Genomic DNA, 19,461 nt, shown 5'->3' with positions numbered 1-19,461 from the left:
TATTGGGTGCTCTGGTCAGTTTGTATTTTAGAGGATCCACTGGCAGCCAGCACAGCTGTGGGGCTCCCCTGATCATTTATATTTAGCAATGTACAAGTTTCACTTATTGGTATTTATTATTACAATGACCCCCTGTTTGTTCTACTAATGTATTCTGCTTTACAGTGCTTAGCTTGCAAGGAGCCGTATACAAATAAAAAAGTACATACATATATCAAGGAGACCAAAGAATGGAGGTCCCTGCCCCATACATACAGGTATGGGACCTGTTATCCAGAATGCTCAGGACACAAGGTTTAACTGATAACAGATCTTTCCATAATTTGAATCTTCATACCTTGTCTACTAGAAAATCATGTAAACATTAAATAAACTCAATAGGCTGGTTTTGCCTCCAATAAGGATTAATTATATTTTAGTTGGGATCAAATACAAAGTACTATGTTGTTGTTATTATTATTAAGAAAAAGGAAATTGATTGATGGATTATTTGGATAAAATGGAGTCTATGGGAGACATTCCGTTATTCAAAGCTTTCTGGATACCGGATTTTCGAATAACTGATCCCATACCTGTATATAGCTTCTCATTTCTTGCATATGTTATGTACAGGAAACATTACAGTACTGATTGTACACATTGTTGACCGCAAGATACGTGGCATTCGCCTTGTTTCTTATTACCCTACAGATCTTAAAGGGTTTCTATCAAAATTCATCCGTTATTAGTGCTGCTCTAGCAGACTTCTGCACTGAAATCAGTTTTTCAAAAGATTAAACTGGTTTCTTTTATATTTAATTTTGAAATCTGACACTGGGCTAGCCAAATGGTCAGTTTCCCCAGTGCCCCAGTCATGTGACTTGTGCGCTGATAAACTTCAGTCACTCTCATCTGCTGCAATGTTGGATTTATACCACTTCCTCCCTTTCCCCACATAGCCCATTAACAGAACAATGGGAAGGTTCCCTGGTAGATATAAGAATAACACACTCTATAGTAAAAATCCCACTGCAACTCCTTCAGTTACATTGAGTTGGAGAAAAAAGCCTGTCTGAATGCAGTTCATAATGAAGTGCTAGCTCTTTCTGGAAGCACAGGATGAGGCCAAAGGCCGAGATTGCTGCCTACACACCAATATTACAACTAAAAAAAAATACACTTGTTGGTTCATGAATTTTATATGCTATTGTGAAATATTTGCAGTGTAAACAGTGTCATTTAGAAATAAAAACTACACCATAAAAACATGACAGAATCCCTTTAATCATGATGAAAATATGTCTGTAGCTGTCAGAGGTTTTAAGAAGTTCATGAAAAATAATTAGTGTATCACTGCAATAAGGTTAACATGATTTAATTATCCCTATAGTGGGCAGTAATGGAATATGGGCAGTTATCTCCAAGCTAATCCTCAAGTAATGGAATTGGAACATCTCTGATTTCTCTCTACGGTGTGCAAAGGAACGAGACAACAATTATGGGAAGAGGAAGCCGCCGGATAGAAAATTTTTTATCAAAGGCAATTAATCAAGAAACTTATATTGCAGAACAATTATTCAAATCTAATTTTAAAATATCTTTAAAGCCTTGGGTCCTGAGATACTTTTTCAGAATTTTGTCAAGGTCATATTATTCAAAGATAACAAGGGATAGAGGGCACACCAATTTAGCAAGATATTCAAAACAGCAAGATGTATGGTGCAGAAACCAGAAGTTAACCGAATACAGAATAATTTATCTAAGGGTTCGCACATTCACAGGTATAAAAATTCAAAGACATTGGTGGTATATATAAAAAATAGTATTTTACTTTTATACAGAATAGACAGGAAGATCAATACAATGTTAAATTAACACGCATTGTGTATATACATCATACAAATGAACATACTATATACAGTGGTGTGAAAAACTATTTGCCCCCTTCCTGATTTCTTATTCTTTTGCATGTTTGCCACACTTAAATGTTTCTGCTCATCAAAAACCGTTAACTATTAGTCAAAGATAACATAATTGAACACAAAATGCAGTTTTTAAATGAAGGTTTACGTTATTAAGGGAGAAAAAAAACTCCAAATCTACATGGGCCTGTGTGAAAAAGTGATTGCCCCCCTTGTTAAAAAATAACTTAACTGTGGTTTATCACACCTGAGTTCAATTTCAAAGGTTATAAAGCCATTTCTAAAGCTTTGGGACTCCAGCGAACCACAGTGAGAGCCATTATCCACAAATGGCAAAAACATGGAACAGTGGTGAACCTTCCCAGGAGTGGCCGGCCGACCAAAATTACCCCAAGAGCGCAGAGACAACTCATCCGAGAGGCCACAAAAGACCCCAGGACAACATCTAAAGAACTGCAGGCCTCACTTGCCTCAATTAAGGTCAGTGTTCACGACTCCACCATAAGAAAGAGACTGGGCAAAAACGGCCTGCATGGCAGATTTCCAAGGCGCAAACCACTTTTAAGCAAAAAGAACATTAAGGCTCGTCTCAATTTTGCTAAAAAACATCTCAATGATTGCCAAGACTTTTGGGAAAATACCTTGTGGACCGACGAGACAAAAGTTGAACTTTTTGGAAGGTGCGCGTCCCGTTACATCTGGCGTAAAAGTAACACAGCATTTCAGAAAAAGAACATCATACCAACAGTAAAATATGGTGGTGGTAGTGTGATGGTCTGGGGTTGTTTTGCTACTTCAGGACCTGGAAGACTTGCTGTGATAGATGGAACCATGAATTCTACTGTCTACCAAAAAATCCTGAAGGAGAATGTCCGGCCATCTGTTCGTCAACTCAAGCTGAAGCGATCTTGGGTGCTGCAGCCGGACAATGACCCAAAACACACCAGCAAATCCACCTCTGAATGGCTGAAGAAAACAAAATGAAGACTTTGGAGTGGCCTAGTCAAAGTCCTGACCTGAATCCTATTGAGATGTTGTGGCATGACCTTAAAAAGGCGGTTCATAGAAAACCCTCAAATAAAGCTGAATTACAACAATTCTGCAAAGATGAGTGGGCCAAAATTCCTCCAGAGCGCTGTAAAAGACTCGTTGCAAGTTATTGCAAACGCTTGATTGCAGTTATTGCTGCTAAGGGTGGCCCAACCAGTTATTAGGTTCAGGGGGCAATTACTTTTTCACACAGGTTTGGATTTCTTTTCTCCCTAAATAATAAAAACCCTCATTTAAAAACTGCATTTTGTGTTTACTTGTGTTATCTTTGACTAATAGTTAAATGTGTTTGATGATCAGAAACATTTTGTGTGACAAACATGCAAAAGAATAAGAAATCAGGAAGGGGGCAAATAGTTTTTCACACCACTGTATACCACCCAAAATTTAATTCGGCAAAAAAGACAAACCGCAAGGAGCGGATACACCTACCGAGAAAATAAGAATAGTCCCAACGGTTCGGCAAGGAACGATGCACATCACAGCCTTCATCTCTCACAGATCATTGCTAACCAGGACATCTGAATAATGTGCAACAAAACTATTTCTGAAAACAGCACAGGCTCATCAGAATGATCTAAAGTGCTATATACGGTCATACACAAGGTCATATTATTCACCAGGCCAAGTTTTGCATTAAAATGATTTAGTCAAGTCAGCAAGTACCTGTGCAGACAGTACAAATGGACAACAATTTGTTTTTCTGATACATTTAATAAAGGGAAAATAATGTCTTAAATTTCCTTCATTACATTTTGCTGCTTTCATTTTACTTTAGAGAGAAGTTAGTTGTTAACTGATTGGTTTTGGTTTAGCACCAGATTTAGAAAAGAAAATAGCAATGTTGTAATAGGTTTTTAAACAATTTCCCTTTAGGGCAACTGCACACGTGTATCAAACACTTCTCTCCCCCTGCAGTTTTTAATCGGGTGGAGAGAACAAATCAACTCTAATCAGCGGTGCTCCAAAAACATATTGGCAGGTAAATTGGCTCCAAAATAAATTTACTATAGTGTGTGTGGATGTGATCTGGACCTTAGACTGTAACCTCCACTGGGAGGTGATGTAATTGAAGTATCATCTTTTGTAGAAGTGCTGTGTAAATGTGTTGATGCTATATAAATAACAAATAATTTATATAAGCAGTGTAAATATAGTGGGTATTCCTGCAAAATTTGCTTTTTAGTTTGATCTCTTTGTTTTTGTGTGTGTTGACTTATTAAACGTCCCCTTTCTTATAGAATCCGTTCATGCAGTGTTAACTTCAAGCACAAAGATTAATGATTCCATTTTTTCATCTGACAGGTTGGCAATATTGCTGAGGATATTCTTATCATAAATCAAATCATAAATAACCAGTGGGATCTGCTTTAAATATCCGTGGTGTCAGAGCAAGACTGTTGGTACCCTAGTCCTGAATGTTTCCATAGAAACTCCAAAGTCACACTGTTATCTGGGCTGGCTGCAGTTATGTGATACAACATTATTACCATATAGATTAGTCCATTTATAAAATAATGTGTCATTTCTACTTTCCTTGCCCATGTAGCATCCTTTCATTATTTTACTTGCTAACTTTTTATATTTGTAGCTGGGAGTATTGTGAATAATTTTTGGAGGGTGGGAAGTGAGGGTGGTGTACATCTCTGCAAAACTTTTAGCACACTTTTATTATGTGATTGCTTGTACTTCCTTTATTGCACTTCTTTGAATGTAATTGATGAAAGCTTGTTTAGATATACTATTTTGGTTCTTTTTTTTTACCGAGGTCAGTAAGGCACACATCATGTATCTATCTGTCAATGCTATATAATATCTGGTTCTCCGTTTAATAGTAAATTTGTAAACTCAAGACACATAGGAAAGGTATCTCACTTTAAAAGTTAGCATTTTTGTGTCAGATGTCACACCTCTGGGTCAGTGCCTAGAGGAGATGTAAAGTTCATCAATATATAAATAAAATGGTCATTATTAAACTTAAAGTAACTAATTGCGGTTGTGTGCTTCACTCTTAAAAACACATTGCCTTTCCTAACAGTTGAGAGGAGTCCACCCCACTGTGGAATAAAGCACACGCCAAAGGCTTTAAATAGGCACCACAGTGTAAGATTTTTAATTAAGTATCCACATAGAGCAGGCAGAAAAGTGAAGCCAAGTTATTTTACTTCATTTTATTTAGTTCTCCATCTCTGTAATCTATATGCAAGCACTTAATATAAAGATATATGTGGTTTCCCACATTGGGAGAATTTAATATTGTTAATTTGTGTTTTAACATTATTTTTTCTTGTGCTATGTTGGTAAATTTAAGAAGGGGAGGTTTTGCTAGTAAGCACAAAAATAGTTGTGTATGTGGTGGCATTTTTTTTTAATAAGCATATACTCAATATATTCTCTTTTTTCCCTTAAAGAAGAAGAAGAAGAACAGGTGCCCACAGATGGAGGGACATCAGCGGAAGCTATGCAAGTTCCACTTGAAGAAGAAGAAGAAGAAGAAGGAGAGATGGAAGATGACGAGACTGTCAATGATGAAAATTATTTAAGTAAAAGACCACTGGACAGTCCAGAAACTATGGAAATGCCTTTTGCCAAACGAATAAGGTTAATGAATAATAAAGGTGACATTTTAGATGGCTCTTTAGAACCTCGAGAACCGCTTAGTTCAATAAACTCTCAGAAAGTCCCATCTGTGCTTTCTCCTGCTCATAAAATAGACAGTCAAGACCTAGATGTCTCTTATTCTGACCAAATAATGTTAAGTCCTGTTTCAAAATCCCAGGCTCCTCCACCCAGCGAATCAAAGTCTTTGATTCCCAAAACTAAATCAAAAGGTGGTTCTCCAGGACAAAAAATAAAGTCTCCTAAAGCAACCCCAATTTCAACAGTTATTGGCAGTCCTATTCGTTCACCAAAAAGCGGACCAAAAGAGAGAAAATCTCCTGGACGCGCCAAAAGCCCCAAGAGTCCTAAGAGTCCAAAAGTTCCTTTGGCTGCTCCACCACCTGCCATAAAAACAGAAACTCCAAATCGTACTCCATTAGCTACTTTAAGTGAAAAAATTGGCAGAGAGAATATACAGATAAAGCAAAATCAAACCCCACTAGATTCTGACCAGTTGAATGTGGAAATCCCTTCAAAGAAACCATCAATAGCTGATAATACCATTGAGGATTCAATTGATGCAGTAATTGCTCGTGCGTGTGCAGAGCAAGAACCTGATCCCTTTGAATTTTCATCAGGCTCAGAATCTGAGGGTGAGGTGTTTACTAGCCCTAAAAGACTCAATATTTCAGAGCTCACCACACCTAAGGTTTCAGCATCTGGCATCAATCCGGGAAAAACATCAAGTACTTCAGTACCTGCTTCTGGGGGCACCTCTAGTTCTGACATTTCATGGACAATGGATGACTCTATCAATGAAGTGATTCGAAAGGTCAGCCAAGAAACTCCAACAAATACACCTGCCAATAATCCTCCATGTTTCTCCTCACCTTCTGCTTCACCCCCTACTCCAGAACCACTTTTGAAGGTTTTTGAAGACAAGGCTAAATTGCCTCCTCCAGTTGAACTTAAAAAAAAGACAAAAAAAGAGCAGAGAGCAAAAAAGAAGAAAGACAAAGACAAGCTAAAGGATAAAGAAAGGAGTAAAGACAAAAACAAAGATAGATCTAAGGACAAGGAAAAAGATAAAGAAAAGGATGGGAGCAAAGATGGAAAAGTTTTATGGAAGGATTCCAACAAAGATGAGGATTCTGAGCTGCACAGATTTAAACTTAAAGAATTTAATGAGATTGACTCTAAATCCAAACAGAAAGAAAATTGTGGAAAGAAAGACAAAGAGAAACATAAAGATAAGAAGAAAGATAAGGAAAAGGGGAAAAAAGATAAGGACAAGAAAGGAAAGGACAAGACCAAGGAAGAAAAGATGAAATCTCCATCTACTCCTATTATGTTATCATCTAAGGACATTGCGTTGCCCATGATAAGTACTCCTAATACAGTCAGACTGCCTTCTTTGCTATCCACTATGTCCCCCCTTCTTCCAGAGAAATTATTTGAAGAGAAGGAAAAGTCCAAAGAAAAGGACAAAAAGAAGGACAAGAAAGAAAAGAAGAAGAAGAAAGACAAGGAGAAAGTGAAGGAAAAAGAAAAGGAGAAGAAAGAAAAGGAAAAGGAGAAAGAGAAGGAAAAGAAGGAAAAAGAAAAGGCAAGCTTGCATTTACACTTAAGGCTGCTGTGTTGTGCTGTTTAAATGCTAGTACTATGTTACTTTAATTTTGGCCTTATCTTTATAGTTCAGCCTAAATAGGATGTCTGTGAAATGTGAAACCCTTGTAGTTTCCTTGTTGTGAAATTCTTAGCTTTTCTAAGATTTAAAAAGGGGAGGGGTGAGAAGCTGAGGAAAGCAATAATAACAGATTAAATTGACAAGACTGCCCACTAGCCATCTGAAAGCTCCTGTCAGGAAGATAAACTATAAAGCTCACATGCTTGGAAGAATCCTTGCATTGAATGAAATTGTAAAGCTGATAGCAGGAGAAAGGTTGATTTCAGGAACACTTATCAGCTAACAAGGATTTTATGTATAAAATATATATATATATATATATATATATATATATATATATATATATATATATATATATATATATATATATATATATATATATATATATATATATATATATATATATATATATATATATATTGTCTACATCTTTAAATTATGGGTATTTTGGCAATGCTGCCTTTTTGCGTATAGGTCAGAAAAATGTAGAGCTAAAACTTTATCAATTATGCTATATGGTATGTGAAAAGAAAACTAAATCCTCAAAGATTAAAAATAAAAATACAGCATAGAATTAAGGGGTTTAGATGCCTGTCTGTAGTTTTTATGAAAAGAGCTTTATGCATTCTTTGCATTATTATTCAGACCCTTAACCAGTTCCCTTTCACTGAATATGAAATCCTACACTAACATTTTATGCTCTGCAATACTGTTGTTTTAGTGCATTGAAATTAAAAAAAAGTTTTGTTTTTTTTTTAAATGTGATATTGTTTTATATTAGAAAAAACAATTAGGAAATGAAATAATTTATTTGTATAATTAATGACCACACTTTAATATCGTATAGAGCATGGGTCCCCAACCTTTTTTTTTACCCATGAGCCACATTCAAATGTAAAAAGAGTTGGGGAGCAACACCAACATAAATAAAGTCCATCGGGGTGCCAAAATAAGGGTTGTGATTGGCTATTTGGTAGCCCCTATGTGGACTGGCAGCCTAGGGAGGCTCTACTTGGCACTATACTTAATTTTTATGCAATTAAAACTTGCTTCCAAGCCTGGAATTCAAAAATTGGCACCTGGTTTGAGGACACTGAGAGCAACATCCAAGGGGTTGAAGAGCAACATGTTGCTCACGAGCTACTGGTTGGGGATCACTGGTATAGAGCTTGTTTGGGGCTGAAATATTTAGCAACCAGCCTAAAATGGTGAATGGTCTGAGTACTTTTGCAGGACACTGTATGTATTTGACTGCGTGTACACAAATATACACACGCTCCTGTAGAGACAAAATCAAACAAACCACCACAGATAGGCAGACTTTCATCTTTATAGATGATATTTATTTTATGAAATCATTATAAAGAACTTCTGAGTTGTAGCACTCTTCACCAGTACAGAATCCTAAACCTGCCCTTTGGAGTGTGATACATGAGCAAATCAACACAATACTAATATTAAGGGAATGTTAATGTTGGGGCCATTTAACATAATTTTTCCCCTTCTTGAACACATTCCAACTAACAAAAAGTACAAACTACAACAACAAAGATTTGTAACCTTACTAACAGAATTAACTGGCACATAAGCTGGAGTTACCAGATCACTTGAAAATTCAGGGACATATCGAACAGTTTTGTCTCTATAAAACAGTGTAATCCCCATATGTGAAAAAAAAAAATAATTTGATTTTCATAGCTTTGGTAACCCATAGCAACCAAGAAGATGCTTGCCTTAAACAGGTGACCAGTAAAGTACTACAGGTTATAGTACATGGGGCTCCTTTACTAACACTGAGCAAATTTGCCCATGAGTAGTAACCCTTAGCAACCAATCAGTGGTTGGCTTTTTTCAGCCACAATTAATGCAGCATTTTAAGCACAACGCAAGTATTTATCAAGGTTCTTATCCCAATTCTGCCCAGATTTCTGTGCAATCACCACTGCTTTGAGCTTTTACCAATCTCCTCCACTTTCAGTGTAGACCACTCTATTTCACATGCCCTCATCATCTATGTGCCCTCTCACCATTCCTCCCAAGACCTCCACGTAGTTATGTTTTGTTGTGTGGTTTTTTGTTTTGGCCTTTTTTTTTTTTTTTTAAAGGGTGTGATGCTAGCATCACAGGCTGGGTTTTAGGAAATAAAGGATGGTGTATGTACGGTATGACTAATTAGATGATGAGTTGTGCTGATGCAATCTCAAGCCTACAGGCCAGTCATTCACATTACTATCCAGATATATGGGCCTGTGTAGTTCCAGCAATCTCAAGTCTACAGGCCAGTCATTCACATTACTATCCAGATATATGGGCCTGTGTAGTTCCAGTTCAGTGGATGACCCTGAAACTGCTCCAAAGAAATTCTATAAAAGGGTTGGCTTCTGTGTGACAGCTTTTCCGAGGACTGTTTATACTTGAAGTCAATGTGGTCACCATAAGTGTGTTTAATATGTTGAAAGGGCCATTATATCTCCCTTATTTAACACGATTCAACAAACAGGGCTTCTGCTAAACTTGTTTTCGTGAAAAATATATGGTTTTTGTTATTATTTGAGCTAAATAAGGCAAACGGTGAAATTGCAGCTACTCCATGTTTGGTCCTTATGTGGTAGATATAATTACCAGTGCAAAGATAATCATCTTGCATAATGGACTCCTGCTTATCTGTAAACCAAAACATTGGGTGAAGGGATGGGATTGTGTACTGGTAATCTAAGTATCCACTTTGCAAGGACCAAACAGAGTAGCTTTCAATTCCCAGTTTGCCCTAGTTGGTTCAGCATGAAACTGTAGGTAAAAAATATATGCTAGTAACAAGCCTTATCCTTTAATGGTCTTGCTTTTGACAATACAAAATGCAAAGTTTGCCCATAATACTTTTGTGGAGATCACTCCTTTGTGCTTGATTCAATAGATATTTATGGTACCCATGAACCTGTGACATAATGTATGTAGAGGATACTTTCTAAAATACAGGATAGTTGCAAACAAAAATAGCCTTTTCAGTTATATAATGGTGGGTGTTCCTTTATATGCATCATGTTTACCTTATTTTTTTTTGTTTATTGTTTTAATTATGAACATGGCCTAATCTCTGCTTTGTATTTAGCAGGTCAAAGCAGAATTGTCTATTCCTGCTCCTTCTCCTGTAATCCCCAGACTAACTCTGAGAGTGGGTGCTGGCCAAGACACAATGTAAGTGCTAAAAATGAACAGATTTTAAAAGGATTTACACATGTAAAAAGAAAAACTGAAGCCGCTTGCAATTAATGTAAAATGTTATACCAACTTAAACCGAAACGTTGCGCCCACCATACATGCTAAAGCTAACATTCTATTTCTATGGCTGCCAAGCAAGTGCTGCAAGGAAATTTACTGTATTCAATTCTAACGCAATTAGACCTCATTTTGTTGGTTACATAAATAAAAGGTCAGTCTGCAAATTAAGCTTATCTCTGCCCAGTTTCCATAAACTGTTTTTTAATGTTTTTTTAGCAGATCTTATCCACAGTGGTCTGGTTGGTGATAGATCATTTAAACCTAATATTTGAGATTGAAGGAATGCATTACACCATTCTCCCTGCAGTATTATCAGGATACAGATCACTCATTTATTTAATGCAAATAGGCATTTAACATATAACATCTACTGACCACTAAAGTAAGAAGTTGAACACTAAAATGGAAATTAGTGTTTACAGCATACGAAGATGCTTATGGAAAGAACATGTCTTGGTATTTAATTTTAAGGGACACATTTCTCATTGGGGTTTAATTCATCTGTGTTTTTCCTCCGGAGGAGAAAACATTTGGTCTGACATCAGGTCTAAGGTGGGTGGGGCCAGATGCAAGAACAACTGCAGTAACATGGTTTTCATATCTCAGAACCCATAAAAGCACCAAGGAGTGCTTCAGATCATAGAATCTACCATTTGTGGCCTTCAGTCCATATTTTAACATAGATTCTGTTAGCAGCAGCAGTTAAATGCTCTGCTTGGCAAGTTGGGCTGGATTTCCTATTTGAAGTTACATTTGCTTGTGCCAGCCTTGCCTAACTAAGGAAACGGTCTCTCAAAAGGCCTTGTCTCTCAAAAGTGCAAATATGGCACCTGCCTCTCCATGGGTTATAAAGCTGCCATTTTGCTGTTTGCATACATTGAAAGAATAGGGATCATCAAAGGCCCCTGTGTGGGCACATGCAAATTGTGTTTGCCCTTCACCTTGGCTCTTTCTGTATAGCTGAGAAAGACAGGTAGCTCTTTAGTGACTTGCAAGGCTGTGGGTTTGCATTTCAGGCCAAGCATCCCATGACCCACTCTATTTATTTCACTGTTTTGTGGTGGGGAAACAGGTAAAGGAATCCTACAGAAAATCCCTCCTTCTGCACATTTTTATGAATAAACCTAGTGTCTGCAGCAGTTAGGCCAGCGTGACCAAATCCTCCAAAAACGTAATGCTAGCAGCATGGGGCTATTGTGGGACACAGCTGTGGGCGGTGTTGGTTACTCTGCTAGAGATTGCTCATTCAACAGAAGTCTATGAAGGAGAACTCGCAGTGGAATTAAATAAGAACGGGAAAAAAATGATACTGGAGAGAGAAAAAAAAAAGTATTTACCACTGCTTGGAAAATGTGAAACAATAGAGACTTGGCAATTCCAGGCTGTTTTTATTGCTGTGCTAATGGGCCGCCAAATGATTTTACGGTGTGGAAGTAGGTGGTTTATTGCTAAAAATGAAAAAAATATAAACTTTAACAGCTGCATGGTTGGGTTGAAGACTGATTGTATTTAGAGTGCAGAAATGTCCTTTTACCCATTTTTTGTTACATCCATATTTAGGGATATAATAAATCTACAAATCTTCATCAGAAAAGAAATTTAGAACTAAAGAATTTTATGAGCTATAAAGTTTTCTTTGGATTTATAAGCAGAGGAAGAAAATCACAATAGTTAAAATGCTTTTATTGAACTTCCAGTAGAGAAGAAAAATGAAAACTGAGGTGATTCTTCTTTTATCTACTGTAAAACAGTTGGACATGACCTTTGGGATTTGTCCAAGGAGACGGAACTTATTGGGTTTTTTTCTACTTTAGTCCCCCCAAGATGCTGAATATGTTCAGTTTGTTCATAATTTTGGGGACACATGGTAAGTCTGGGATATTCTGGCTGGTAGCATTACTGTATGTGTGTGCATATGGGTTACCGCTGTATGGTGTACTAGCCATGGCCCAGATTCAGTAATGGCAGGTCTGGGAGGAATATGGGTATTGTGTGAAATCTCCAGTTTCAGCTTTGAATTGTCTGATAACACGTTACAATAAGAAACTGGCCCAAACAGTAGAAGTGGGTGTTTTTAGATTGTTGAAAAAACCTGCATGAGTTATTAATGAGGTGCACTACAAAAGCCAAACGCCACAGGAATTTAAATCTAATTACTGCACATAAATTGCCAGTGTCTGATAAGAGGTTGTTTCTGTATATACTTTACTGTGTCAAGATATCTTTGTCATCTGGCCTTGGTTAAGCAGTATTTATTTTGCAATGGAATATGTCTATAGTGCGGAACATTAATAAGGAAATTATTTCCAAGTCTTAAATGTTTACTTGCCACTGCCTGTTTTTGACTGGTCTTATAGTATCTGAAACTGGACCCACAACTTCCTTTGCGTTTAACTGAATGGCTTGCTAAGGCAGGATTTTTTTATGGAGACTTGTGATGTTCTTTCCAGAATTCTTTGGCCAAGCTTTACATAGTACACAACTCCACTTGTGTATGAATAATGTATACTTAATTGCCCCAAAATTACACTGGGGTTGGGGGCACATTGAGTGACAGTATGGAGCAGGAGTCGTTAGGAAGAAATGCTGCCAGGGGATAATTTTATTCAAATTTAGAATTATTTTCTTAAAATAGACGGATTTAGGTGAAGGCCTTCCCATAATTCAGGGCTTTCTTGGTATCTGTTTCTGGGTAATTGATCCCATACATGTCAAATGGGTATTGTGAAGTCACCCACATGGATTTCTGGAATTTGGAAATCTCCCTAGAGAAGGCAATGGCATTAATGAAATATTCATAATATAAGAGCTCAAGAGTAGTGATGGGCAAAATGTTGCTCCAAGTTTCGCCGCAAAAATGACTTTAAAGAGTGGAAAAAAAATCGTTGTGCGTCAAAAACAAATTTGTTGCCCATAGACTTCAAAACATTTTGGCGAATGTTTGCCGTTTCGTGAATTTTTTTGCAAAACTGGTCAGAACACTAATTGAGAGCCTTATTTATTTAGGCATTTTTTTTCTTTTTTAATCCCCTGAACAAGGCATTTGACAAGCAGTCAGGCATCCTGGAACACAGGAGTCACATCCTGCATAAAATTGCCTGACATGGGCAAAATCATAGGTGAAGCTGAAAGCTCTGGGGCTTGTGCACCTGGAACTCCACGTGTCTTTTGTGAGCTCACCTATAATTTACTGGTCTAACCATAGCAACCAATCAAATTTTTGCTTTTGTTCACTGCTGAGGCACACTTTCCCAAAGGGTTTATAAATGAACCCTCATTTGAATTAATCTAAGAGTTAAAGGACAAAAAAACTGGGGAGTGATAATATCCTCTAGTGAATGAAATTGTTCTGTTCTTTTCCCTCGCTGATCAAAATGCACTACTAGCCTGGAGAAAAAGAATACTGCACCACACTACCATTTTACTTACCTTTCCCAAAGGCTCCTAGGAAAAAAAAGGAAATGGCGTGTGTGTCTGCTCCGAATAAATATGTATGGATATAAAGTTGCAGAAAAATAACAAGTGGTCTCGTTACATAAACCCCATTCCAAAGTTTGCCAAAAACTGGAAAATCGAGGCCTGCTAACGATAAATGCAGTAGCAAAAGTAGTTGTAAAATTTAAAAAGTATTTATTAGGACCTAATGCGTTTCGTGCCAAATAGGCGTTACTCATGCTACAAAAATCCAAAATAAAAGTGTTTTACCTGCAGTTCTTGGTATCCCTCTCTCGGAAGCACAGTGTACTTAATTCAGTAAATTTGAATACACTGCACAGGAGCAATTCTAGTGAGTAATGCTTGTGAACTAACTGCACTCTTTCTCTCTCTCTCAGTATTTCTTAAAAAAATTTAAGTGCTGAAATTGTAACCAGTCTGGTAAATACATAATCATCTTACCATCTGCCTTTATTTTAATTTTTAACAATAACTCTTTTAGTGTTTTGTGAAAAATTGGATATATTTTTCTCTTTAAAGTGTCATCAGCAAAGTGGTATCTGCTCCAGAGTCTAAAGCTGTCCCTCCACCATCATTGCCCAAATCTCCACCTCCAACACCTTCTCCAGCTCCAGCACCTGTTCTTGTTGTCCCCCCTCAAGCTCCCCCAGCTCCAGCGGCTGCTTCACCAGCTCCAACTCCAGCCCCTTCTGCTCTTACTTCAAATGCTGGTTCCTCTAAAACCCCAGTCAGAAGTGTTGTTACAGAAACGGTCAGTACCTATGTGGTGAGTACTCTTTTTTGTATTTCTTTAACCTGCATAATGAATATCTCACACTTTATAAATTGTAATTCCAGTTTGGTACTCTGTCAGTTTCTGGTATTATGTGGGTAGGCCTTTTTTTTTTTCCAACTATTTACCTTGGCCCCTATTTGTATTGATCCAGATGAAGGCAAACACAACCGCAGTGATGCAATAGCTATCCCAGTCTCAAACTGGGAAACTTTATTTCTGATACCAATAATGCAATAACATAACTTCCTGGATTAATAACTTTAGGCACGATCATCCGCTAAAATCCCACCTAATATACTGGGAGGTCCAGCTTTAGATATATATAGATGTTTCACCCCTCCCAATGGGTTTTTATTTTCTCCAACCTACCATGTGGTTTCCCCAGATTTGCTTGAATGACACCCTGAATTTAATAAAACCAAGCTTGCAGAAACTTGCCATTAAAGATGAGTAGGAAGTGAGTAGACTAGGGTATTTTATTCACCATCAGATGTGGCACTGTCTTTATAAAGTCTTTTACGCAAGGGAAAAAACTATGATGAATTCAGTGACCTTATTCTAAAGAAACTGTCTCCATTGCTGGTGGTTATAAATATGACCCATGGCTGTTTAATCTACAGTATAGCGATTATCAAAAAATGTTAACTGGCTTGGACCCCCTGCTGCTTTCCTTGTAATATTTTCTGTGTTTTTTAGGCACCTATGGTAGTAGTTCATGAACTCTTCAGCTTCAAAATTGCAGCTTTTCCAGTTAAATTTCACTTATCCTTTAATTCAAATTGTTAGATGTCATAAAGTAAACGGAAAGTTACTGAGTAACAACTTTTTATATCCTTGATCTTATCAGCAAATTGAATAGAACCATTTGGCTAATAAGTAAAAATGCTAATAAGGAACAGTTTCCTATAGTACAAAGCACAAAGCATGCTTATTTTGTTCTTTCCTTGTAATGCAGAACTATAAAGCGGGTATGCAAAGATTTGTACATGTACAGGACAATCCTGAAATAATACATTTACTTTGCTTGGCGGTCTGCAAAATCTAAACATTGGTTAAAGGAAAACCCCAAACACCAAAAAATAAGTGTTTTAAAGTAATTAAAAAAATCATGTATTATTGCCCTGCATTGGTAAAAGTTATGTGTTGGCATTAGAAACACTACTGTAATTTATATAAATAGGCAGCTGTGTGGGGGCAGCCATTCAAACTGAAAATGGAGAAAGGGTACAAGTTACTTAGCAGATAACAGATAAGCTCTGCATTAGAATACAATTCTCCAGTGCTTCTATCTGCTATATAACCTAAGCCTTGAATGGCTGCCCCCATTGCTAAACAGCAGCTTGTTTATATAAAGTATAGTAGTTATCTAAAGCAAACATGCCAATCATACTAGTGCAGGGGAACAGTACATTATATTTTGTTTACTTTAATACACTTTAATTTTTTGATCTTTCTTTTCCTTGTAAGTCTCAAAATTCTTCAGTTTAGACAACTGATCTTGCTGCATCGAAGCCCACTGATGTATCCCTGCTATTGTTAGAAACACTTCTTGGTTAACAAGCTCTACTGTAATTACAAAAGGCATTAAACTAGATAGTAACCCTGTGAAGGTTTTCTCTTATTTGTTTGCGTCAAACTGTAAGCATTGTGCTGTTAATAACTCTATTTTAGATCCGAGATGAGTGGGGCAACCAGATTTGGATCTGTCCCGGATGTAACAAACCAGATGATGGCAGCCCAATGATTGGTTGTGATCAGTGTGATGACTGGTACCACTGGTAAGATCTTTTGTTCTACCATCTACTTTTTTGGTTTCTTTAAATGTTTTTATTACTTTTTGACCCTTGCTACTGCCATTTTACTAATCTGCAATTTTTATTACTGAAAATTGTGAATATGGGAAATACATTCTCCTAAGTATCTGTGGCCAGAAATGTGTGCAAACTAGCAAAGAGAATAGCTAAACCCTTATTAAAGATACGGAGCTTGTGTAGAGCAAGGAACTATAATAAAAGAGAGCCCCCCTCCTTTAAAGGAGAACTAAAGCCTGCCTTAATTAGGACATAAATATCGTACATTAAGATTTAGAGTTATCTACAAGCCCAAGGCAACCACATCCCTTTAGCGGTTGAGATCTGCGCCTCTGACGATACCTCAGTAGCTCCCCATCTTCTTTTCTGCTGATTCACTGCACATGCTCTGTGCTGCTTTCAGTTACCTGAACTTCGGGACTGACGCAAAATATACTATATTATAGAAAATTTATGTCACAATAAAAGGCTGATTAGTAAATAATTCTGGTACATGGCAAATCGGTAATCAGCACAATTTGCATCAGAATTTAATAATCAGCCCTGTAGCATCAGCTTGAATGAACCTGATTTTCTGATTGATGATTTGTGACAACCCATAAGCTTAGCTTCTCGTCAGTTGCTCAAAGCACACTGAGCATGTGTTGCAGACACACCTTACAAAATCCAACATGGAAACCTTCTGTGACAATTTCGAACACCTGGATCATTATTACAACCGGAATGCTGAACATTTAGGCTGAATCAATAAGTTCAGTTTATAAATATGGCATTTCTAACCATATTCATTTTTAGGGTTTTGTTTTCCTTTAAATGGGGTGTCCTTTTAAACTACAATAATTTTTTTTTTTTTTATTGTGAGAGGGAAGCACGGGCACTTTAACAAACCTAGACAACATGGACAAAACACACACACACTTTAATATAACAAATGTTAAACCATCACCTCTTGATGTTTTCTTTGCATTTTTCAGGCCATGTGTTGGAATAAATGCAGCCCCACCAGAAGATGAACAGTGGTTCTGTACCAAGTGTGAAAGCAAGAAAAAGGATAAAAAGCAAAAGAAAAGAAAGCACAAAGCTCACTGATATTTCCAGTTGTCCTCGCTTCTATCCCGGAAGTGCCCCGTACTGGCAGCTCTGGCTGTCACTGCTGGGTCAGACTCATGAAGAATACGGAGCTTCAGTCTGAAATATTTCAAGAAGTTTGTGACTTGATGCGCCTGAGAGATGTTCAGCTAGAGGATGCTGCCATGAATAGGGATGCTGTTCCCAGAACAGCTTTGTCTATATAGTAGATGTATTTTCATCTCAAAAAAACTGAATCGGAAGCATATTTAATCAGAGAAAAATTGTGATGTGTTGTGTATGATTTTAAAACTGCTTTAGAAGGACTGCCCAAAAATTTTCATTGAATCCCATTGCTGTACCGGATATACCCATAAAAAAAAGCAGTTATAAACCTGAACCCTATACCAATGTGTCCAGTACATATTTTTGTTATAAGAATATATAAATCATTTTCATTTTTTGTGCTAATATATAAATAAAACAACTTCTGGCTTTGTTAAATATATATATATATATTTTTTAAAAAATGTTTCTACTGTATCCATTTATTTCACTGATAACTGTAATATATTTTAGATTTCTTTTGGTTTTATGTTTTTTAACCAGATTTGATGTCCGATTATTTGATTCACTATTACAATCTCTCCGTCGTCCTCCTCTTTTTTTTTTTTTTTTTTTTTTCCTTCCTTTCTTTTTCACCCTCTTCTACTGCACTTCTACACTGTGCCAGCTCAGACTGGTTGGCATGCAGGGACACATCCTACACTGCTGCAGGAGGTGTAAATTCAGGCCTCTAAAACATGTTTTTACCTTGTTTTCTAGGCTCTCCAATGCTGGTAAGTGTACAGAAACTTGAATCTATTTTTCCTTGTTTTACACTAAATCCTAAAGCAGCATTACATGTGTCCTATTTCATCTGAACCTATGATTTTGTAAATATTAAAGGTGTGTCTGAAATGTTATGTGCCTACACTATTTTTTCTGATTTGGTTTCTGTCACCATAACAGAAGTTCTGTAATTGGTTTGAAATATGTAAAATGCTTTGGTCAGAAAGATAAAGAAGCAGATTACTGGGTAAGCAATAAATTCAGGAGAAAGTGGTTTGGGTTTTCAATTGAAAAGCATTTGTTTTGGGTAAAAAACTCAGCTGTATTTTGTTGGAGTGCCTACATTTATATATTGCAATTTTATATGTCACATTATTTGCTAGAATTCTGCCAATACATGTCCCAGTTTGAACCTATGGATTAAGCAAAGCTGTGCAAGGTTGCTTATAAAATGGTGACACTCAACACTTGGGGGCAGATTTACCAAAATGTGAACTCACAACAGAAAAACTAAATTTCAGTGTCAAAAAAGCATGCCATTTTAATGCCACATTCCCTTGCCCTTCACCCCCTGATATCTTAAAGTGCTGTTATACAGACTATTGGAGCATTGTCAGAGGTGATAAGGAGGTTGTGGCCAGCCTGCAGTGAGACAATTGACAAATTAACACTAAAACTGCTGGCTAAGCCAGAATGCAAATATTAATGTCATAAGATATTTGGGTTTTAGTACATCTATAAGATATGTGCTGATCTCATCAGGGAAATGGCACATGAGACACTTTAAGCCCAAAAACAAGGGTCAGAGTGGCCCAAAGTGCCATCTCCGAACATGTTTTTTCAGGCTACATAGGCATTGGCACCAGTCATTGCAAGTTATTGGGGAGGAGCAGTTTGGGTGCTTTGGTGGTTCATATTTTGGCAACTTAAAAAGAGTGTTCAAATATCCCCATGTGTAATTATTTTTAAAGGTACTATTACATGTTTCCAATGGCATTGATA

General features: G+C 37.0%; 1 protein-coding gene across 1 annotated transcript in view; it reads left to right on the top strand.

Moving 5' to 3' along the window:
• taf3.L (TATA-box binding protein associated factor 3 L homeolog) overlaps positions 1-18,591 on the top strand; it is a gene marked incomplete at its 5' end in the record, with an annotated part of 52,441 nt that extends 33,850 nt beyond the window's left edge. The window contains 5 exon segments of the mRNA NM_001095811.1: positions 5,363-7,158; positions 10,352-10,434; positions 14,494-14,740; positions 16,421-16,527; positions 17,535-18,591. Of these exon segments, the coding sequence (NP_001089280.1) occupies positions 5,363-7,158; positions 10,352-10,434; positions 14,494-14,740; positions 16,421-16,527; positions 17,535-17,649 (2,348 nt within the window). The 3' untranslated portion in view covers positions 17,650-18,591.
• Positions 18,592-19,461: the final 870 nt, after the last annotated feature.

The sequence above is a fragment of the Xenopus laevis genome, chromosome 3L, assembly GCF_017654675.1.
Source record: "Xenopus laevis strain J_2021 chromosome 3L, Xenopus_laevis_v10.1, whole genome shotgun sequence".
NCBI classification, from domain to species: Eukaryota; Metazoa; Chordata; class Amphibia; order Anura; family Pipidae; genus Xenopus; species Xenopus laevis.
Note: the sequence above shows the minus strand (reverse complement) of the source record. Positions and strands in the feature narration are given on the sequence as shown.